Raw genomic sequence first — 24,288 nt, forward strand, 5'->3', positions numbered from 1 at the left:
CTGTTTTTCCCTCTCCCTTTTGCCCAACCACTTTCTCCATCAGCTGGGTGGTGATGAGAGGAGAGTAGACAGTCGGACTATCTACATTGGTCATCGGTCATGTCCTGCTAGTGAGGCTTTCATCCCACCACCCAAGTTTTGCGATAACAGAATTGTGTCCTCCAAGGTAAGAAGCATGCACACTCTGATCATTTTTACAAACCATCCCAGCTCTGCTTGCTTTCTTGTTGGGCTTTTTCTGCCTTTAAGCATTTTCCCCTCTTTTCTAACTCTTGGAATTCTAAGTGCTAGTGTTGAGCTTTCCTATGTAGTCTTCCTTACTCCACTGCCTTTCCACAAACTTGTCTTCACTCCCCACAGAAAGCGATGATTAGTCTGTCAAGGGAGCACTGACTGTAGCAGTGAAATACATGGCTGCTATTAATGTAGTGGAAGGAGGGGCAATTCACTTGTTTCCCTTGAGTAGTAACGCCCAAGCCCTCACCTAGTTCTTAGCCCTGATTCCTGCATCAGTGGGTATGTCAGGGAGTAGCAGCTAAATTGGCTTACTGGATAATGGTAATGAAAGGTAAAGATGATGAGGAAAAGCAGGCAGACTGAGAGTAAGATGTCCTCTGGATTTATAGGGGTGCAGAGCGTCCCATGGAGCAAAGTCCAATCAATTTGTCCCTGCCAGTATGTCAGGGTAAACAGTCTTTAATTACTCCAGCTGTAGTGTTTATGCTCCTGCATTCCTCTGCTTTCCATCATCCTGTTGCTATCACCAATCCCCGCCTCTCCCCTTTAGCTCTTAGTGCCACTGCACCACCACCCCAAGTCACCCTCCTTGCTGCCGCCCCCTTTTCTCATTACTTTTACTCTCTTTTTTTTCCCTTCAGCAGAATGAGATGGGCCATTCTGCTGCCACTGCATTTCAAACTCTCCCCTTGCAGACATTTCCCTTCATAAACCCCATTGCTACTGTTGCCTTTACATGCTGCAAAAAGTTTGCAGCAATGTGTTATGTTGCAATATCAATAGTGATCCAATGGGATTACTAGCCCACCATTTTAAAACTTGTTAAAATGGTAACCAACCTGATAAAGTGCTGAACTCTGTATTCAATGATTCTGAAGTTAGGTGATGAATCTTAAATCCAAACTAGAATATTTGCTAGCTAGCATTAGCTAGAATTAGTATTAGCCGAGCATTAACACTACTTAGCATTAGCATTAGCCTAACAGTACCATTGCATTAGCTAGCATTACCTTGTAATAGAATTAACCTAGCAATAGCATTAGCCTCGCAATAACATTAACCGAGCATTAGCATTTACCTAGCAATAACGCATCAATTTTATTTAACGCTTTTTTGGACACTTAAAGTCACTTTACAGAATTAGGGCATTATTCTTCCACTCCACACTTAGTGGTGGTAAACTACTATTGTAGCCACAGCTGCCCTGGGGCAGACTGACGGAGGCAAGGATGCCATAGTGCGCCATCAGCCCCTCCGACCACCACCAACACTCAATCACACACTACATTCATACGAGGCAATGTGGGTGAAGTGCCTTGCCCAAGGACACAATGACAGATACCACTGGGATGACTGCCACCCCACTGTGGCACCTGGAATTCTCAGTGGTCTCCCATTCAACTACTAACCAGGCCCAGACTTGCTTAGCTTCCGAGATATAACGAGATCAGGCAATGACAGGCTGGTTTGGCCACTAAACAATAATCTAGCAATGGCATTAGCCTTGCATTATTATCAGCCTTGCATCAGTATAGCAATAGCATTAGCCTAGCAATAGCGATAACCTAGCAATAGCATTAACACTAACCTAGCATTAGCTTAATCCAGGCATACGCTGTGATTTTTGGCCCATTTTCAGCCGATTTTTGACTCGTCTATTTCTGGGATCGAGCCGAGTCTTGGCTAAATTGTGTGTCGTGCATCGTGTAGTATACATGGGGTCACGAGAAGCGATTAACACCTCATGACCAACTCCCTATCAGCTATCATATTCAAGAAAATCAAACATGTATGAAATCCTGGTTGCTCCTCGTGACACTGTTGAAGCAATGCCGTGGACCGGCTTACCTCATACTCTCACACAAAGCATGCGCGAACACAGTAGGACTGCTGTTTCTGGTCCATTGCATCGCCGTCTTTTCTTTTTTTGAAGCTGTTTTGCTGAGATTTGCGAGTATCGATCTACTTCTGGGTTCTTCTTCTTCTGTTTTAATGGCCACGCTTCAGAGTTCTTCTTCTGATTTTTTCGTTGCATTTCCGGAAACAAGACCCCGACGTGTTGTGTGTGGACGTACAGTGTGAGCAGTCAGATTGTGTCAGAGTGTCGGTCCATATAGCGTGAGAACATGAATCGTGAGCTGCGCATATTCGGGCTCTGTGATTGAGTCGCACAATTTCAGCTGGAGCTGAGTACAACAACATACACTGTGAAAAAATTACACAGTGTATGCCCGCTTTTAGCCAATGAACCCTTGATATAATGCAGAACATATGATGACAATTGTTTAAATAGGTTGAAGGATCTAAAACAATCTAATTAAAGTTGGAAAAAAAACCTGATGAAAGATGAAAAAGATTGAGAAAATGGAAAAAAGTTGTAAAAGTTAAAAAAGGTTGATGGGGAGGTTGATGCCTCCTGCATCCTCAGTAATAAATGAAATAATATTGGTCTCTTAAGTCATCTCCGCTGACAGTACAAAGCACACATTCTTCTTTTCCTGCTCGAACATAATACACACAAGTAATTTTCTCCAGCCTCGCTCCCCTTTCATTAATTTCCTTGAATTTATTAGGGAAAAAATACTGATGACAACAGAGAAATTAATAATAAACGAATGCATAAAGGAATCTAAAAGATTGCTCTATTATTTACCAGACTGTTTCCCTCTCATCTTGCAGTACACAATTTGGAACTTTCTACCAAAGAACCTGTTCGAACAGTTTAGAAGAATCGCCAATTTCTACTTCCTTATCATCTTCCTGGTGCAGGTAAGAAAATGGTTTGGCAGTGTTCTGCTCTTTCTATCTTTAAAAAAAATAAAAAATTAGATACTGTGTATACAACCTTGTTCATGTTAAGTTGAGCTTTGTGTTTGTGACAGCAATGTGAATTTTTTGAAATTCTCGGCTCAGTTGCAAACCAACTCTAGCTTGATTCCTGCTTGTGAAGTAGAGCTGATGGACAGATAGCTATGCTGCAATTGCAATTACAGTGAAAAAGCCACCTTTACCATGTTTAGCAGGCTGTAAATGTATTTACCATCTTGGCAAAACAGATTCTCACAAAGATTTCAAACTGTAACAAGAAGACATTCAAGTCTGTGACTCGCAGGCAAAGCAAGTAATAAACTCTTGTTTACTGCTTTTTGTTGGCTGAAAATCAAATAAACACTGTATGATTCGTGTTGGAGTGCATAAGAAAACAAGCAGCTCTTGTAAACGACAGGGGTTTTTGGAGCACTTTGAAAAGCACTGTCTAAATGCAGACTGCGCCAAATCACAGTGTCAAAAAGATCAACTTTTCTCCGGAAACTGAGGTTTTTAACACATTTCTTCACAATTTGCTTGTGAAGGGCTATTGTATCTGCCGTTTTGTTGTTTAGATACACATCTTTATCACAATTGCTTAAGCTTTGTTTATATAGTAAATTATATGTAAGGCTATCTTCATTTTAGATTTTAACAAGCTCCTCCAAATCCAAACATTTAGCAGCAGCTACAGTGTCCTTTTTCATCCTGTTTTTGTACAAAGAAACAAATATAAAAATAGTAAGGTTTGTGAATAGTTGTTACTTGATGTAGCTAATCAATTTCCATTCAACTTTATTTGTATAGCGCAATTTACAACAAAGTCATCTCAATGTGCTTATCAAAATGTAAAATTAATAATGAGAAAGAGAAAACCCAACAAGATCCACATGAACAAGCATTTAGCGACAGTGGGAAGAAACAACTCCCTTTTTAAAGGAAGAAATCTCCAGCAGAACCAGGTTCAGAGGTGTTAGCCATCTGCTTCGACTAGTTGGGGTTAGTGGACAGAAGGACCAGTTTTTTTTTTTTTTTTTTAAAGATTTACAATTGGATTTTTGTTCAGCTAATTAGGAAATCTAAATTGCTGACTATCAATCTTATTTTAGGCTAATCTCGTCTTCTCTCATGGGTAAGTGATAATTGTAGGGGCTGTACCAAAAAAAGAGATGATGTGTTGTTTACATCTGTTTTGTTCCTCTGTCATCCCTTTTTATCTGTCTCTTTTTCAAATCTGAATAAATGTGAACTAGCCTCTTTGCTATAACATAAACTGTGGCAGCAAACAGCTCCTCAGTGTAAACAGGTGCTTTGAGTACACTGAGCGCAGAAGGACACGCTCTCTATATTTGTGCACTGACTGAATGAGCTCACGGAATGACTGCTTTCAAAAACCCCAGAAGGGTTGAACCAAATGGGGGAGTGTCACTTATAGCTCACGCAGTTATTAGCCATGTTGTTAACATTGACACTTGTTTGTGTCCAAAACAGCTGCATATCTATTAGTTTGTCAATGGAAACCAATAATGTAGTCCAACAAAACATCTTTTAAAAGTGTCACATAAGAATAAGCCATTACCCCCCCCCCCCCCCCATTAACATCTAATAAACAAATTTAAACCATATGTTATCATATTCATTGGAACGAGCAGAAGTACAGCTTTAATTTGGTACATCATTTGTGTGTTTTATTGGTATACGGATGAAAATGGATTCAGATACATTGATTCCATATATAAGGTACCCCTCAACTTTATGCCAAAACAACAAGTTTATCCCAAGTTATGCAATGTTAATATTTGATTACATGTTCAGAACACACTAAAGCATCAGAGAATATGGTGTCGGAGGTTTGTGTGGGGGGTTGGAGGGGGGTGCACGGATAGCTATCGTAGCCCATGCCCTACTACTTTTGCTTATGCTCATTTGTGTGCAGTTTAATGTATCTGCTGTGTGCATGTGTTTGAGTCAGTGGGTGTTCCTGGGTTTGCTTATGGTGTGTTTACCCAAGCTGCATTTCAGTTGGCACTTCTCCACTAATCCCCTATCTCTTGAGGGGCTCCTTATTATCACTACTTGGCATTTTCCATGCCGCGTGCTATTGTATCACAGCAGGAGAAATAAATACACAGACTATGTGCTAATTTTGCACTTAATTTTGCTTCCTAAAATAAGCCTTTTCAAAATCCTAAGCAAATTTGTGCAAATGACACATTTTTTGGGGGAGTTTTATTCCCGTCTCCTTTTGTCGTATGTTGTGATCTGGTACACTATTGTCACATCTTTTCTCCCTCTTTCACCCTCTCTGTCTTGCGTATCCCCCCATCTCTCTGCAGCGCTGCACTGCTGACGTCAGCAGCCAGGAAGCCCTCTGTACTTCAGAGAGACACAAATAGACACAGCTGATAAAAAAACCCTGCCACTCTTCTATAAATAGCTTTGCATGTATTTGCTTGAATTTGATTGAATAGAGCGTTGTGGAAGAGTGAGAAAAAACAACTGAGGAGAGAGAGAAAGTGAGAAAAGAGAAGAAAGGTGATAATGGCCAGACGGATCCTTATTTCTTTCGTCAGGTTCTGGTGACCCACTGTTTGTCGCTCCCTCACTCACACACTTAACGGCTCCGACACTCTGAAACACTATATCACACACACCAGCAATACTCTTACTTCTTAAATGTATTTGGTTTTTTCATTTGGTGCAGTGGATGAAAGGTATTTGACCATCTGGAAGTTTGTGAGTGATCATCATAAAACAGCACAGATCAGCACAAGGTCAGAGAGATTTGTAGTTACCGTTGGGCACAAATAGAGCAGCACATTCATCACATTCTCATAATAATAAGTTCTAAATCATATTTATGATATTGATTACATTTTTCTATCTTATTTTCATACACTCGAAGGTCCTTAGAGAGCGATTATTCATTTACAGAGCAGTCATACTGTTGGTGGTAAGCTACGTCTGTAGCTACGGTACCAGCCACAGCTGCTCTGGGGCTGACTGACTTAAGTGTTGCTGCCAATCTGTAAACAATGGCCCTTCTAACCTCCTCTAAAGTCATGAATGGATTTTTGGAGCACAATGGAGCTTTGTGTGGCCTAGTCTGTATAGTTTACACAGGGTTATATTGTTAAAAAACCTACCTTGTAAGCATGATTTAAAAAATAAAAATAAAAAATCAATTAACTCCAGGGTTTGATTAAAGTTGATATGTTTTAAAGCAGCAACACAACAGAAAGCAAATTTAAATTGTTTAGCACATTTATTTTGTACTTACCATGCTTTAAAAAAAAAAAGATAAATTGAATTGATTGTAAACATAGTGGATGTTTATGATGTTCATATTCTGTATGTCATCTTTCTTTAAAGGAGCTACTGTGTGTCTCTCTCTTCTTTTTGCTCGAGCTAAACAAAAACAATCAACCAACATTCACACTGATTTCTTGTTAAAGTCTTTCCTGAATGCTGTGGTCAACAGCTGTGTTAGCCCATGGTCATCTCATTTGTTCTTGTGATAATAACAGTCTTTGTTACATTTGTAAAATGTGTCATGTAAATATGTGATGTGAATTGTAAGTTGCTAAACAGATTTCTAATTTTTTTCTGTCTTAATTACACAAAAATACTTGGTAACACTTTACTTGCAGTTTTTACACTGTCATTAGGACATGACACCTGTCATTAGCATGAGTAAGGTGTGATGAAGGCTGTTATTAAGTGCCGTTTGTTTCCCTAACCCAGGGGTCTTTTACTCTCAAAGAAGCCATTTTGCCTCATCTCACCTGGATTAAAATCCTCCTGGAGTCAAAAAAATACCTTCTCAATGAAGACAATACAGTGTATTCAATTCTATACAGTTAAAATTATATAGAATAATGTTTGATTTATATTGATCATGTAAATGGAAAATAAAATAAAATAAATTACGCATCTCAGTTTACATGAACTCAATGTTATATAAAGAAGATTCTTTTTTTGGTTAACCCTATATATTTATCCTTCTCTTGTCTGAGGCGGTGGGCGGAATCTGCTACTACTTTCTTTCTGGCCGCCATCTACTCTTAAATATGTTCATAAATGATTCCTTACCCCTTTAGCACCAAAAGAATATCTGTAATATTACGTGAATATCTGTAAAAGTCACGTTTTTCTATTAGCTGCTAGCATAGCATCTCTTCTTTACTGCACAGAATATCTGCATGGCAACCGACCACTGGGTTACCAGCACCCTCTGCTGGTCCAAACTAATATCTGACGTAAATACAGGGCAATGACTGTTTTTTTTTTGTTTTTTTTAAAGTCCAATTGTTAAGGCACAAAATACATTTTCAGTTGCACTTTTAAAAAGAAAAATAACTATTATGCAGTTTTGCATTGTTTACTATAGAACCAGAATTTAAATTAATAGGCTTCTTCTTCATTTGTATTATTCCTTTATTTATTTCATTCAAGATTTATTTTTAGTTGAATTTCATTGTTTTGAATAGTTTATCAAGGGATTCTTTTGACAATGAAAAATAAAAGGAAAATAGTACAGTATTTTCTATTGGAATATTTTTCAATCATCATTTGTCTACAGTCCCATTTTGTAAAATAAATTGTGAGAGAACCGTAACGGGAGTTGAGTGAATCGTTACATCCCTACTAATAACAGATAGTGACAGCGAAATATCAGCCTTATGTATACAACTTCAACTAAAATGTGACCAAATACGGTATCTGCAGCTAAAAATAGCCAGGTTACACCAAGGTTTTTCCGAGCAAACGTAAGATCTGAAGATATCTCTACAGTACATACTATTCACTTCTACAAACACAGAAAAGCACGTTGCTTTTATTTTATTTTTTTTAGTAATTTACTAGCAGTAGTTTCATCTCTGGCTTGCAATAAAGTTTCTGCTGCTGCATTATTGTTGCATTTGCTCTCACCAGCATTCCTCGCTCTAGCAAACATAATCGGATTCCTGACACTCCTCTGTATCTGCACCACTCCAAATGCTATAGCCTACTATTGCTTTGCTGTTGATTTATTCTCATTTTAATTGTAATCGCAGCAGATGTGGTTAAACTTCCAGCCTGTGACTTTTTCTATTTGCTATAGTTGTGTCTCTGTTTGAATGCATGCACGCTTATCTGTGATTACTGAGCGTGCAGCCAGTTTTTCTCACTCTCAGTTCAAGCACAGGTGAGGGGAAAACACTGCGGGCTGCATCAAACGCTTCTATGACTCTAAGTTAAACTGATGTCCATCCAGCTCCTAGTAATGGTCCAGGTCAGAATAACAATGAGCTGAATGAGTTGGTGCTGGTGTGTAGTTTGTTTCAGATGGAGACAAATCCACACTTAACACGGTCACACATTCCAGAGTAAATCCATTTTATGGTTTTAAGGTGTTTAGAGTGTGGCCATCCCAGTGAAGGTCATGTGTTTATTACTAGGTTAGATTTGATCTATTTTTACGACCTCGTATTAGCGTCACATTAAATATTTAAAAAAATCTGGGCACTACGCGATCAAAATCATAATAATTCGAGAATGAAGTTGTAATTTTATGAGAATGAAGTCGTATCTTATTAAAATCACAATTTTATTCGATTGAAATTGTAACATTTTGAGATTAAAGTTGTAATATTTCTTAGATTTAAGTCGTAATATTTTGAGAATAAAGTTGTATATTTCAAGAATAAAGTCGTAATATTATGACAATAAAACTGAAATACAAACAGGATCTTGATTGACTTCAACAGGGAATTTTGAGCGTATTATCATTATGATTTAATTGATTTAATTCTTAAATTAAAAAATAATACAACTTTGATCTAATAAAATGATGATTTCACTCTCATAAAATCACGACTTTATTTTCTAAACATTATAACTCTAATCTCAAAATGCTCGCGTTTCTTTTTATTTTAATGTGGCCTTAATAGGCCGTTGTATATTTTTTACACTTCTCTAAAACTTTCTGAGTCTAAATATGACTTCTGTGGCACTTGATTATAATCATCATTTTGAATCCCTTTTCCCTCTCTATAGGTGATAGTGGACACCCCCACCAGCCCCGTCACCAGTGGCCTCCCCTTATTTTTTGTAATAATAGTAACCGCAATCAAGCAGGTAAGCTACTTCAAAGCTTGTGAGTTTTCATGACAATGTCTTAGATTTCATGGCAAAATTTCCCTGTTGCTCTTCACTACCTATTTTCCTACCTTTTTGTATGTATCAGTTTTATCCCCATTTTATGTGATTTTCAGATAAAGTGAATGACTAATGTGTTGAAAATGTAATCTGATTGTGGTGAAGACAAAACAGATGATCTGGAATTAGATCAGCAAGATCTAAATGTTTAAGTCTGCCTGAGTCTGTTACCTTCACCTTCTTCATCCATCACTTTTCCTTTAAAATCTGCCTCTTTTACCAACTTGATGCATAATGCTTTGTGGCATTCTTCCTGTTTAATTTCATTGTACTTTGTGTATGATTACAATAAAAGCCTTCTATTCTATTCTATTTCATTCTATTCTATTCTATTTTATTTTATTAAAATATTTTTCTATCATCTGTGCAAAGACTTGTGCATCTTCCATTCAAGAAAACTTTTTTTTCTACAGGATTCAGTATTTTTCATGTTCTGTTTAAATGAGCTGTAGACCATCACTGATTCATTACCGTACATACTGGAATTACTAAAATTTTCAAGATTATCAACCCAATCATCAAAACCAACAACGCAGTGGTTCCCAACCTTTTCTGGGTCATTACCTTATTTTTATATCAAAAATTTTTGGCAACGCCAGAGACATTTTTTCTGTAGAAATAGTTTTTGATCATGTTTGTTATGCTGTTACAAATACAAATAAACCAAGATTACTGCACAAAGTGACAAGATGCACCACTTCAGATATTTTTATCTTTTATTTATTTATTTTTTTTAAATGTATTTATTTACAATATATTTGAACGAGATTTATATTGAGAAAGTGAAAATATAGAATACAGCTGTTTGATACTGAAATCATTTAAAATGATTATTTTAATCAGTATTTTTGTAACCAATTACAAGACATTTCAGGCGACCCCATTTCCATTTCAGGCGACCCTGGGGTCTTTTAATCTGACTATTTGAATCTGATTTCTTGTCAGTGACCACATTACATTATTCATGTAAAAATTCCTGCTAAGCAAACAAATATTTGTGATTGTGATGTACTTGCTGCAGGGTTATGAAGACTGGCTTCGGCACAAAGCAGACAATGAGGTGAATAAGTACCCAGTGAAGGTGCTGGAAGACGGGAAGCCTGTAGACAAGGACAGTGAGAAGATCAAGGTAAGTGTTAAAAAGCTTATGTTGAATAAATCAACCAGTTCTTTAGAAATGCTGGATAAAAGCTGCTGCTGGTATAATCTACTTAAGGTAGAGCATATACTCTCTCCTTATGGCACCTGTTATAGGTGTTCAAACATGCGTGTGAAAGTAACGATGCATTTAGGGTAGTTTAATTTGTTCTTTGCAAGTTATGTTTGGTGATTTATGAGCCCCAACCTGTTGTCTGTCGTAGACCGCCCTAGGGATGGGGGGTGCACGTGGGGGTGTGGGCACACCACTCCCGTTTGGTAAAAATGCTCCGGCAGCATCTGAGTTTAATCAAATGCAGTCAAGTGAAAGCGATGCGAGCACAAAAGTGGAAGTGACAATTTTTTTAAGTAAAATTACCGGACCAAAAGGCTACATAAAAATGAAATAAAATGTTTTTTGTTTTTTTTAAACTACCAGAATTTTTTCTCTCTTTTTGGCCCAGTACCAAATGGTTGGGAACAACTGGTTTAAAGTAATTAATTTGTGATCTGATTTGTTAACACCACTATCAGTGTTGGAGTCAAATACATTTTTCAATTCCAATTACGTTTTCAATTGTTCATGTTAAATTACAATTCGGTTAGTATTACGATAACCAGCATTTTTTGTAATTACAAATAAATGACAATTATAATTTTTCCAATTAAAGTTAAATACAATTAAGTTCTCAGTTACGAAAGTTCAATTACAATTTTCCTAATTTTTATTCATGTAGCGTTGTGATGATTGTATGCACTTTTGGGTGTGTACAATGTTGTTTTAGCATCTTTACATTTACATTTTACTGCATTTATTATAATGACTTAAGTAAAAGTCCAACTCGGGACAAGAGTTGGAATTTAGCAATAACTATAAACTCTTGGCATGAAACAACAATTTTGTTACTCTGTAAAATTGTATCATCCCGATTAAAAAAAAAAAAAATTCTATTACTGTATATCCTAACTTTTCTAACCTTCACCACCTTTATGAGTGAACAAATTCACTGACAGGTAATGGGAAAACTTAATATGAAACATGCGTTAATATTTTTTAATTACTTTGTAAGCATACACCTGTTTTGTTTAATAAAATTGTAATTGAAAGTTTTTATTGAATTTCCATGGTAATTATGATTACAAAGTCAATTATCTAAACTCAATTTCAATTCAGTTACGATTACAATGACAACAGATTCTTAAAATTACAATTATGATTATAATTATGCCATAATTTTATGGTAATTAATGATCAATTACTCGATTACAATTATAATTGACCCCAACCCTGACCACTATATGCAATAGCTAATGGTACTCTTTCGATATAGCTAGCAGCTCTTAGAAGCGACATCCAGCTGTCAAACCTAACAGTTTTTTCTGAAAGTCTTTGAACAGCTGCTTCCAGGACATGGAGCTCACAGGGTAACTGTAATCTTTGTCCCAGTGCTCAATGGCCTAAAGTTTAAGTAAACTCTCAGTAGGATAAACAAATGAACCCTGTGGGTGGATCTTCTTCCACCAAGGCTTAGCTCTTGTTTACATATTATCAAGAAACAACAGACTCCAACAGCCAGGCTTATCCTTGGGTTTTCTTGCTTTCTTTGTTTCAACCTTGGTGAAAGCCTCTATGTTCCATTCAGTTAAAAGGAACAAAAACAAACAAACTTCTGTTATTGTGACGACAAAGCGATGAAAAGAAAATATTTTGCCAAGATTGTTTTGGATTCTCCAGGTGGGAGATGTTGTGGAAGTGAAGGAAAATGAGACCTTTCCCTGTGATTTAATACTGCTGCAGTCGAGCCGAGACGACAACACCTGTTTTGTTACCACAGCAAGTCTGGATGGAGAGTCCAACCATAAAGTAAGTGGTCTGACTGATCCCTTTTATATATTGAAAACAAAAAAAACTAGAACTGCAAGCAGTTATGAAAGGGGGCCAAGCCTTCCCGTGCGACTCGGCCCCCAAGTTCCGCGGAGCCCGTGGAAGTACGTCACGAAGGAAGACGGGCTCGGGGCGAGTGTCAGGACACAGGCCAACGTGCCATTCGCTGTGAACAGGTGGATATGAAGTTTTGGAAGATGACAATTACAGATGCTTATACCCTTACAGTCACATGCCAACCAAGGATCTCAGATTTGGTGTTGTTAGCATTTATTTTGACTGAGATATGCAACAGTTTTGCATTTTTATAGCTAGCTAGAAAAATTTACTCAGTAATTATTCGAGCATATTTTGAGCCAACAAAATTATTTTATCAACTTTAGATCAGGTCCAACTGAAGACTCTACGTGCCAAGTTTCATGCCGGTTAGAAAAACCCCAAGGAGTAATTGGAAAAAGTAAGGTTTTTGATGTGTCGTGACATACAAAGAGCAATGTGTTGTGGGAGTGGGCGTGTGCTATGTCAGAAGATGCGACTTTATGTGTGAAACATGTGGATATGAATTTTATGAAGATGTGAATTAAATTGTGAAAGTTAAAGGCCAAAATGTTTTTGCAATTATAGCGCCACCTAGTGGCGCAATTTTTAGTAGGTGTAGTCTGTGTGGTCTTCTATATATACCCTGTAAATTTCACTGCCCTCAACATAATAATTCAGCAGTAATAAATGTTTGTTTATTCATGTGTTATGATGTCATTAGCCACGCCCACTTTGACCAATCGTGAATTACTTTGATATATTGCCTCAGGAGGGACCCAAGATCAGACCTTCCAAATTTGGTAATAATTGGTTTTGCCATTTAAGAGATATAAATATTCGTTATTTGTAGCACCCCCTAGTGGCCTACATCATTCAAATTTGGCGCATACCCTCACAGTCACATGCCAACTAAGGATCTCAGATTTGGTGTTGTTAGCATTTATTTTGACCGAGATATGCGCCAGTTCGCAGTTTTATTGCTAGCTAGAAAACATTCTCTCGTTAATAATTTGCACATAATTTACCCGAACAAACTCATTTAGTTAACTGTTTATCACGTTCAACTGAAGACTCTACGTGCCAAGTTTCACGCTGATTGGACAAAACTCCAAGGAGGATTTCGAAAAAGTAGGTTTTTCAGTTTATGCGATTTTGCTCTGAGAAAAGTGTAGGCGGAAATGGGCGTGGCCTAGCCCAGGTGATTCAGTGCCATTCAAGGAATCTGTGGATATGAAGATTTTAAATTTGCAACCAACGGTGTGGGAGTTATCGGCAAAACGCGTTGACCTTTGTTATAGCGCCACCTAATGGCGGACATATGTGAATTTTTGCGTCCAAGGTACGCGGGGTGTTCTGGACCCAACCCTCAAAGGGCATCGCCCTACCTTGCACGGTTTAGCCTGCAGCACCACTTTTACCGGGGGAAACATAATAAATATAAATATTATAATAAAAATCCTTACGATTACAATAGGGTTCCTAGCACCGCTGGTCCTAGGAACCGGTTCCCTGGCCCCGCGGGCTTGGCCTCCTAATGAGTCGTAGCTTTAATTCAAACAAAAATTATATGTTGTGTCTTATGTTTTAATAGAGAAATTGATGTAACACTTTGTCTAGACCAGTGGTTCCCAAACTTTTTACAGTCCTGTATCCCTTCAAACATTTAACCTGAAGCCATGTACCCGCTTCTCCTGCACATTTAAAAAACACAATAATGTTATGTCATATACAATGTAGCCCTACAGTAAAATGTATCCCTGAATTTGACTTATCCTGTTGAATAATAATATATAATTAAAAAAAAAAAAAATTAATTATCTGTAAGGACACAATAAAACATCTTATTCAGAATTATCACTTGATCTGTTTAACTAGCCTACTGGAATTTTACAGTGAGAAAAAAACCTCTCTTTTTCATCACCCTGAAACTGAAATACAACTCGCTATAACTTTAACTATATGGATAACTATAACTTTGAGGTTGAGAGGATGCACAGAACTTTGCAATGTTAGGCTGAATTTGAGAGTCTGAGTCTTAAATGTTTATCCATGCAAAGTCTTGTTTGTTAAAGCTGAAAATCCACTTTCACACAAGTACGAGGTAGCAAAGGGCATCAAAGACTTGACAGCACGTTTGGCTAGCGCTAAGTAGATCTTGTCATATTTGCGCTTTTTTTTTATGTTGATGTTACCACTAGGGTAATCTTACAGAGGCCAATGTGTAATTTGTGCCAATGTATGGAGGCTTTTGACCACTGGTCTAAATTAATTTTAGTTGTAGTGTATTCCAAAGTCACGTAACCCCTATGACAATTTCTGTACCCCCCTTTGGGATCCTAGGGTCTAGACCAGTGGTTCTCAAACTTTTCAGCCCACGACCCCCAAAAAAAAGGTGCCAGAGACCGGGGACCAAGTTTATTATTATTTGGGCCATAGTTTATAGTCATCTTACAGATATAATTCTTGTTGTAATCAGAAATAAAATTAGTTAAAAGTGACCAAAAATGGTGGAAAATGGGATTTAAAAACTACAGAAATTGGCTAAAAGTTGCGAATTAGAGTGGCCAAAAACGCACAGAAAAAGATGTAAGGTGGGTACAAAGTATCAATATTGGCCTAAAAGTGGCAGAAATGGGGGTAATGTAATTTAAAAAGTAGAAACAATTAGTTTAAACTGGTAAATAATGGACATGATAAATTGTGAATGTGATTAAATTGGCATGGAATATGGTTAAAAGAGGTTAAATGACAATAATGGGTAAACATATGTGACATTAGATAGGAAAAGTGGTGAAAGGGTTTATAACTATAAGTGCCAAAAATCTCTTGAAAATGGAAAAAAATGTGCAGAAAAGCCATTGAAATTTGATGAAGTGGCAGACATGGGAATAATGTAGCAAAAATGTATTAAAAGGTGAAAAGATATGGCAAGAAATAGTGATTAAAAATAGGTTAAAATATGGCAAGTTTGGTGTAGTTGCAGAAAAAGGGTAAAAATAAGCAAAAATGGGCTCAAAAAATATTCTTTGTTGGGAATCCCTGATCTAGACAACCAAATATTGTTACAGAGGCTTTTAGTGCTTCACAGCAGAGCCATAACTTTAGAGTTAACCTACTGGTTAGTGTTAGTGTAACAGAGATTTTAACTACCACTCTACATGGAGCAGCCTCTGGTCAAATTAATTAAACTGTTCATATTTGTGAATGATAGTCTCGAGAACCTGAAAAGCTCCCCTACCAAAGTCACTCACTGTTCTCTCTTACTCTCTCTCTCCTCTCATTCTCCCTCCTGCTCTTTCTGCCACTTGCCTTTTTCTATTTTTCCAGACACACTACACAGTGCCAGACACGGAGAAGGACCTGGACTCTCTCAGCGCCACCATTGAGTGTGAACAGCCACAGCCTGACCTTTACAAGTAAGCAATCATCATGTGGCCCCAATGGATTTACACCCGAAGCACATGTTTCACAATGGATTACTTAAGGCCAGCTACACATTTATCAAGCACTTCTCGTGTTTGTGTTTATTGTAAAGCCGATCGACGGAGGAAAAACTGGTTGACTGGTTCCAATACATGATTTTTAAAGTCAAAATAAAACAAAATACTTGTAGTGGAGTATCGAACCAAACCTCTCTGTAGAATAGGGATTAGTACTTGGAGTAGTAGTGTTGCATCGCAGCATTGCAAGTATTACATGAACATTTCTTTTTCAAATTCCCTTTAAGATCTGATCTAGTTTAATAAAATTGAACACTTAAAACATTACCAGGTCATTCTGTTTTTTTCTTTATGCAATTTCTATAGTTTTTAAATGTTCCCTTTCAGATTTGTGGGTCGTATGCACATCTACAAAAGCAACCAGGAGCCTGCAGTCAGGTAAGAGAACTCATGCATCAAGCGTTCTCCTCACTTTAAGAATAACATCCAAAACCCAGTTGTTTAAACACTCATTTGTTTCGCTTTGCATCACCAACAAATCATTAGCCTATCGATCTTTCATCACAGAAAAGTATTTCAATTGAAACAGGCTGGCAGGGCTTCAGCTTCTTCTTGTAAATCGCTCCCACAGGCATTTGTCATCAGATGCTTTGTTGTGTTCATACAGTCAAATGCAAGTGTCCTTATTAAGTACACTGGGTTTCATGTAAACCCAGACTGCAGCTGAAGTGTGTACTGTCTCTGTGTCTTTTAGAGTGGAAACATGATTTAATGCCTATTTTTTCCATTTTTGAAAATAGCAGATTGTGTGAATTGCTCTGCTGACTAAACAGATTTCACTAACTAATGTTCTTGTGCAGGTCTTTAGGCCCAGAAAACCTACTGCTAAAAGGAGCAACTTTAAAGAACACTCAAAAAATCCTTGGTGAGTCAAACAAAACTTTTAAGACTTTAATCCAATATTCAATGTAATATCAACGATCTCAAATTGCTCATCATGTTTTTGTGTTTTTTTTTTTAATCCCTGAAGGTGTTGCAGTTTACACTGGGATGGAGACAAAGATGGCTCTTAACTATCAGGGCAAATCTCAGAAACGCTCTGTTGTGGAGAAGTAAGCCTTGAAAAAAAGTTTATTATGTTGTTAGGTGGGATGAACATTTTACACTCATTTATTGTATATTTTTTCAGATCTATAAATGCCTTTCTATTGGTTTACCTTTGCATCTTACTGAGCAAAGCTCTTGTTTGTACAACACTTAAATATGTGTTCCAAAACAAGCCTGGACAGGACGAGCCTTGGTACAATGAGAAAACACAGAGAGAAAAAGACACCAATCTGGTGAGTTTCCTTCTGAGGAAAAATTTAAAATAGGAGTAGCATTACTTATTGAACGATTAAATGTTTAAAACTACTATAGCCACTAGACATCAGAAAACCCCTGAATGTTTGTTTTTCCCCCTTCAACAGTATCTAAAGATGTTCACTGACTTCTTGTCCTTCATGGTGCTCTTTAACTTCATCATTCCGGTTTCCATGTATGTCACTGTTGAGATGCAAAAGTTTTTGGGATCCTTTTTCATTGGATGGGATAAAGATTTTTATGACCCAGAGATCAAGGAGGGAGCGCTGGTCAACACCTCAGACCTCAACGAAGAGCTGGGCCAGGTTAGACACTTTAACACTGTGTAATAAAACATTAACAGAGCTCATTCCTGTCTACACAAGAGGATTAGGGAGACTGGGAGAAAAGAAAATAAACAAAGTCACTTGAAAAAAGAAAAACAAATCCAGTAGTGAAAGAAAAATCTTTTTTTTTTTTTTTTTTTTTTAACTTTTATGGATATTTCTTTTACATTTTTTTTTAAAATGGATTTTTTAGTCTTGATTCTTTTAGTCTTATTTATCAAATCTTTATTTAATTTTTGGTCTTAACTTTTTTGTCTGTCCTTTTTTTATTTCTTTCATTTTTATCTCTTACTATTTTGGGATGCAAAAAAGAAATTAAGACTAAAAACAGATTAAGACTTTAAAAAAAAGATAACCATTTGATGTAAGGTGTTCTAAAAATTGGAATTTTTTTTCTTTTGACATTGCACTGACCATCATCATCATTCTTATTATTATCTATACTTTTCAATGGCCAATAGGTGGAGTATGTCTTCACCGACAAGACTGGCACCCTCACTCAGAACAACATGGAGTTCATTGAGTGTTGCATTGACGGCTTCCAGTACAAGTACCATGATTCCAGCTCTGAGTTGGATGGCTTTGGCGTCACATATGGACCTATGAGCAAACTACAGCAAAAAGCTGGCTGGGTAAGTGTTGTGATGGCCCTCCATCTGTTATCAAAGCCACACATGCATATTGCCATTGCAAAAAAAAGAAAAAGAAAACCTACACAGGTCACCCATATATGGTCTCTTTAGCACATCAACATATGTAGCAAATATAATGATGATGAAATGACTGTCGGCACTTAACTTGAGTTTTTGTGCCGTCTATAATTCAGTACTATTTATACTGTATATCATTGCTAAGTTGTCTTATGTTGTGTTTTTAGGAAAGGGAAGAGTTGTTCTTGCGTGCTCTATGCCTGTGCCACACAGTCCAGGTGAAGGAGTCCACAGAGCAGCCTCAAGGCCAGGAAGATGGACAGAAGAACCAAGTGGACGGCTCTGTACTGGACGGTGAGGTGCCCTCTGCACCTCAGGAGGAGAAGGGCTTCATTGCTTCCTCACCTGATGAGATTGCTCTGGTCAAGGGTGCCATGAGGTGAGATCCAGGCTCAATATGGTTCTGAAATTTCACATTCAGTGTTTTTTATAATCCTCTGGGACAGTGGTTCTCTAACTTTTTTGACTCAAGTACCCCCTTTCGCTTTTTTCCTAATGCACTTACCCCCTTTGTCCGACTGCAACATTTTGCTCTGAATACTATGAAAAAGCAACTATAGAGAAAATAATGATGAACGACTGATAACACATTACGAAAAATCCAGCTCTGTAAATAAGTAGAATGAAACAGTGTTTAGTGCCTTCTGAATTGAAAGGGTGACCGTGGATCAGTGGTTGTGGGTCGTCCAGTAACCGAAGGTTTGGGCGTTTGTTTTTTATCATTTCTGGTCATTTTCCACCTGGTTTGGGAACAAAACTGACCCTTGTATTTTCAGTTCATGTTTCAAAGAAAATCATTTCATTATCATTAAAATGATTATCGTTTTTAACTCAAATTAAACATTTTAAATCCCCAGTTTTTTAGTGCTTTCATTTCTTAATTTTCCACTCTCTCTCTCAAGTACCCCCTGTAGTGCCATTGTGTATCCCTAGGGGTACACGTAGCCCCATTTGAGAAACACTGCTCTCCCATTTATTTTGTGCCTTCCCTTGTCAGGTGAATTATAACACGGGACCAATAGGGTCTGGAAGCTGCTTTCCTTATGGGGTTCTGGCAGCTCTGAGTTGGCCGTCTCCTGATTGGGTCTGGCGGCATTCCAGAGCTTGCAAGAAGGCCTGGGCAGGGACAGGAGATACATTTAAAAAATAAAAAAAGAGAGAAGGGAAGAAAAAAAAGGTGGAATAGGAGTGGAGGAGGACTGGGAGGGAGTTTGCCCTGTCCCCCTCTCGTCCTCCAAATGTCTGCCGGGTTAGGCCCCTTTTTCTCTCGGGATGCCAGGGCTATATATAGTATTTTATTTATTATTATTTAATATCATAGCATTTGTGTGTAGATCTTTCACGGTTAATTATCTTCATCTGCTTTTTTCTTTCTGTTGTCAATTTTTTAATTTCTTATTTCAATTTAGTTATTTTTTTATTTTTAGTATTTCTTCTTCTCCCACCCCTTCCAGGTACACACACACACACACACACACACACACACACACACACATGCAGGATTTGTAAATAGTAACATTTTGAGTGTCTTTTCGGCATCTTACACTGTTGTCTTTGTCATTGTCTTGTATGTATGTTGCAAAGTAAAATCAAAAAATAAAATCATATCGATTCATAAACTGCCCTGTTTGTGGTGATTTGTCTCCATGTCTAGGTATGGCTTCACATTTATGGGTCTCGAAAGTAAAACCATGAAAATTCTCAACAAAAACGATGTAGAAATGTGAGTATGTGCTTACACACACACAAAGCTGTTCAATAGTAGTGATATTCTGCGACTTGTATCAGCTTGTGTAATTTTACGGGCAGGTACGAACTGCTGCACGTTTTGAACTTTGACCCTGTGAGAAGAAGAATGAGCGTCATCGTCAGAACTCGATCAGGTGGGCTTAAGAAAATTGTTAGGCTTTTTATATTTAGTTTTTTGCATCCTAATGCTGTACATGTGTGTGCGTGCGTGTGTGTGTGGCCAGGTGACACACTGCTTTTTTGCAAGGGAGCAGACTCCTCCATCTTCCCCCGTGTTAAGCTGGAGGAGGTTGAGAGAATTCGCATGCATGTGGAACGCAGTGCAACGGTGAGTGACTTAAAACATCCGTCCAAATGTCTGTGATTTGTATATCTGATCACTTTGCCTTTTCCTGTTTTTATTTAGGAAGGCTATCGAACACTGTGTGTTGCCTATAAATGTCTCAGTGCAGAGGAGTATGAACATGCTGACAAGGGGTTAAAGGAAGCTAGGCTTGCTCTGCAGGACAGAGAGGAAAAGCTCACGGCTGTTTACAACCAAGTGGAGACTGGGATGAGCCTGATTGGTGCGACTGCTGTTGAAGATCGGTGGGTGTTTATGTTGTTAACAGTGACTATGTACTGCCACACTTCACCTTAGCAGTCACAAAGGCCAGAGGAAGCTAATTAATTAGTTGTTTAAAAATACTTAGCCCTATTAAGGTTAGTAAACATCCTTTTAAATGTACGCTTCAACTGAATTTCTGTGGTTGCTTAACTCCTCTACAATCCAGGATTTGAAAAGAAAAATATAGTAATTTCCTTCAATTTATGTATATATACTGTATATTATAAAAACTACATTCATAAGGTAAAGCACATTTGTCAAACTTAAGGCCCAGGGGCCAGATCCGGCCCTTCAGAGCATCCGATTTGGCCTGCAGGAGAAAGTGAAAATGACCAAGGAAACATGAATCATTGTGTAAAATCCCAAATAATTCAGTTGAAGGAATTGATTTTTTTCCCCCAAAATTCTGCAATTTTTCTCAAATTACTCCACAAAATCGCCCCAAATTAAATACAAATTGGTAAAAAAAAAAATAAAAAATCAAACAACATTAAAGTATCTGTCACTTATTGCTTAGATATTGTTATTGCCTCTCATACTTTGTCTAATTTATAACTGCAAGTGCAAACTTGGGCACATTAATGTTAAAATTGTTCGATTTCCTAAAACTTGCGGCCCGCTTGTGATTGAACTGGTCCGTATTTAGCCCTTGAATTAAAATGAGTTTGACACCCCGGGGCTAAAGTATATTGAATGGTGAGCCACAAAAATGACATTAGGTGCCTAGAATCTGTGTTTCAGGCATTGTTGTTTTTTTTTTGGGCCACAACACCTTTTGCACCTTGTTGTGCCTTTGTAGTGCATGTTATAATGTTCCACCTATCATTAACTTGATATTTATGCTCTTTCATAGTAATCATAGTCAGACACAATCGGTCTCTTACCGCACACTTAAATGCCACTGTTTCAAAATAAAAATCAATATTTTTAAAATGTAAAATCACTGTTTCAGGGGACCTAATGGTAAAAGAACAAGGATCAAGTGGATGCCATCTTGATACTCCTTTATCTTCTTCTGCATTGTTGCAGAGCATTTGTTGTTCATCAGCGTAATTGGTCCTGCCAAAAGCAATAAGGGCTCCACTATAGATTTAAACATTGATAGAAATGCATCCAACATATGGATCCTCTTCATGACCTTGCAGAACTGAAATGGTCTGTTGTAAACACGTGTGTCTGAAGCCACTGCATAACATGTCTTATTTCTTTGAGACCGGAGTAAAAGAGTGACCTTTAAAATATTAGATACGGTAACGGTGCTTTGCTGTAATATGATGGCCATATTATTATGGTAATATTACGCCCTTCTTAAAAAGTTGTGCGCTGTTTGCCTTAATAATGAATTTCTCTTAAAGAAAAACACAGCTTTGTCCAGTAGTTCCCAGCAGTGTTCTGTATGTAGCTGAGAGCATCGATTCTTAACTGGTGGGTCGGGACCCAAAAGTGGGTCGCGGACTTGTGCTGGGTGGGTCGCGGACAGCTTGTCAAAAATAAATAAATACTTAACGTCTCTCATGTTGGGTTGGACTTGTCTTTTATTTTGAAAGAAACTTTTCTTTTCACAGTCCTGTTGTGAAATGTTTGTTGCACAAGCAAATATATAGATTTATGTTTAAAAAAAATATTATATGGATTAATAGGATTAATTTTGGTTGGTTGAATTCTTAAAAAAAAAAAAAAAAAATTGGGTCGCAGGGTGAGAACCACTGTCTTCGAGGTTTGTTTGTTTTTATTAAGGGTCCCCTTGAGCTGGTACCTTAGTAACCAGCTAGTCTACCTGGGATCCATAGAGACAACAATAAAATACAAATACAGAACAGAGAGTCACTTCAACTACAATATGTCAAATTACAAATACAATTAATAATATACCCAATAAGAAATATTAAGACACAAAAACAAAACCGAACCACTCAACTACAGCCATTCTAAAATTAGATTAAAGTTTCTTTTTAAATTCTTTATTAATTTTGTTCAATGCAATCCTATAGTCTTCAAGAGGAGGCAGCAGAGACCATGGAAGCTTTACAGGGTGCTGGCATCAAAGTTTGGGTGTTAACGGGCGACAAGATGGAGACGGCAAAGTCCACCTGCTACGCCTGCAGATTGTTTCAGAGGAACACGGAGCTGCTGGAGCTCACTGTGCGAACCCTGGAGGAGCGAGGGAGGAGGCGTGAGGATCGGCTGCATGAACTGTTACTCGAGTACCACAAGAAAACCGTGCAGGACTCACCACTAGCAAAGACCAGGTACAGTAGGTTTAATTTCTCACATAGATTGTTTGACATTATAATCTGTAAACAATCAAACAAATAATGGTTATTTTTTCTTGTTATTGTTTAACCCTCCTAAAATATTACTGACACATTTTACCCTTGGGGTCTTTCTGACCCCAGAGATATTTGTCTCCAGAAAATGATGTTCAGGAAATTGTTGACTGAGTTTTTGTTTATTTGTAGAATACATAAATAAGCCCGTGATAATGAAACCTTGACCTGTTCTCTGGCGCCACCATTTGAAATTAAAATGAATTTATCTTGAATAGTTTTCATCCAATTATTCTCAAGTTAATTGACAACATTAATGACCTTAACAGTATGAACCGTATCGGTTGTGATGATGATATGATCTTTCCTGCAGCGCCATCATCAGGTCAAAATTTTAAAGTTTGTGTATCTTGAAAATCTTTCATTCAAATCTTTTCTAATTTGGGGTGCACATTTATGACTCTCACAGAATGAATCATGTAAATTTGATGTTGTGCCACCCCCCCCCCCCTTACCTCTCATAAACATATTTATTTACTTATTTTTGTTATTTTCATTATGAAGTCCTCTGTCTCAGACACATTCTCTCTCTACGTCACTTTCACTGTGAAAGAGCTGACAGATAGACACGCTTTACACAGCTAAAACGATACACCAATGCGTCCAAAAGTCAACTATTATTTTTTGAATGATAAACTGTCAAATTGACCCCAAGGATAATAGGAAGTTAATATGTTTTCTGTCTTATTGCAGTTGGTCGGTGGGCAACCAAGATTATGGTTTCATTGTTGACGGAGCCAGTTTGACGATGGTGCTAAACTCGTCCTCAGACTCCAACACGAGTCACTACAAAAACCTTTTTCTGCAAATTTGTCAGAACTGCACAGCTGTTCTGTGCTGCCGCATGGCTCCACTACAAAAAGCACAGGTAGGAGGCTTTCGTTTGTTCTGGTTTTTCATTTCTTTTCACCCCATAGGATTGAAATGATCTACTACATTTACATATATATATATTTATATACAATTACTATCTATTTGCAGATAGTGAAACTTGTGAAGAACTCCAAGGGCAGCCCAATCACTCTTTCCATTGGAGATGGAGCCAATGATGTCAGCATGATTTTGGAAGCTCACGTTGGCATTGGTGCGAGACGTCATGCGTTAAATAATCATGGTTGATGTTTATTGCTATGTGTTTGTGGTTATGTGTAACTCTACTGGCCTTGTGTTTTAGGCATCAAAGGGAAGGAGGGTCGACAAGCAGTGAGAAACAGTGACTATGCTATCCCCAAACTCAAGCACCTCAAAAAGCTGTTGTTGGCTCACGGGCATCTCTACTATGTCCGCATTGCTCATCTAGTGCAGTATTTCTTTTACAAGGTGAGAAAAAGATGTGAAATATTTTTTTCTCTTAATCGTGAATTGAATTCAGGTTGGCTAGTTGATCCAGTGTTGTTGGTGGAATTTTGGATGTTTGTTTTCCCTTCAGGGGTTTCATTTACCTTTTATGTTATTTCCTG

General features: G+C 37.6%; 1 protein-coding gene across 6 annotated transcripts in view; it reads left to right on the plus strand.

Annotated features, from left to right (window-relative positions):
* Window positions 1-24,288, plus strand: part of atp11c (ATPase phospholipid transporting 11C (ATP11C blood group)) — a 55,187-nt gene that overhangs the window by 20,080 nt on the left and 10,819 nt on the right. For all 6 annotated transcript variants that reach the window (XM_028459315.1, XM_028459316.1, XM_028459319.1 and 3 more), the window contains exons 2-22: window positions 44-166; window positions 2,917-3,006; window positions 9,085-9,165; window positions 10,268-10,375; window positions 12,119-12,247; window positions 15,635-15,723; window positions 16,135-16,185; window positions 16,608-16,672; window positions 16,778-16,859; window positions 16,937-17,087; window positions 17,217-17,414; window positions 17,897-18,067; window positions 18,313-18,524; window positions 19,800-19,868; window positions 19,955-20,028; window positions 20,119-20,222; window positions 20,301-20,482; window positions 22,493-22,750; window positions 23,522-23,696; window positions 23,810-23,912; window positions 24,003-24,148. In XM_028459315.1, the coding sequence (XP_028315116.1) occupies window positions 44-166; window positions 2,917-3,006; window positions 9,085-9,165; window positions 10,268-10,375; window positions 12,119-12,247; window positions 15,635-15,723; window positions 16,135-16,185; window positions 16,608-16,672; window positions 16,778-16,859; window positions 16,937-17,087; window positions 17,217-17,414; window positions 17,897-18,067; window positions 18,313-18,524; window positions 19,800-19,868; window positions 19,955-20,028; window positions 20,119-20,222; window positions 20,301-20,482; window positions 22,493-22,750; window positions 23,522-23,696; window positions 23,810-23,912; window positions 24,003-24,148 (2,661 nt within the window). The remainder of the gene's footprint in view (window positions 1-43; window positions 167-2,916; window positions 3,007-9,084; window positions 9,166-10,267; window positions 10,376-12,118; window positions 12,248-15,634; window positions 15,724-16,134; window positions 16,186-16,607; window positions 16,673-16,777; window positions 16,860-16,936; window positions 17,088-17,216; window positions 17,415-17,896; window positions 18,068-18,312; window positions 18,525-19,799; window positions 19,869-19,954; window positions 20,029-20,118; window positions 20,223-20,300; window positions 20,483-22,492; window positions 22,751-23,521; window positions 23,697-23,809; window positions 23,913-24,002; window positions 24,149-24,288) is intronic.

This window comes from Gouania willdenowi, chromosome 10, assembly GCF_900634775.1.
Source record: "Gouania willdenowi chromosome 10, fGouWil2.1, whole genome shotgun sequence".
Lineage (NCBI taxonomy): Eukaryota > Metazoa > Chordata > Actinopteri > Blenniiformes > Gobiesocidae > Gouania > Gouania willdenowi.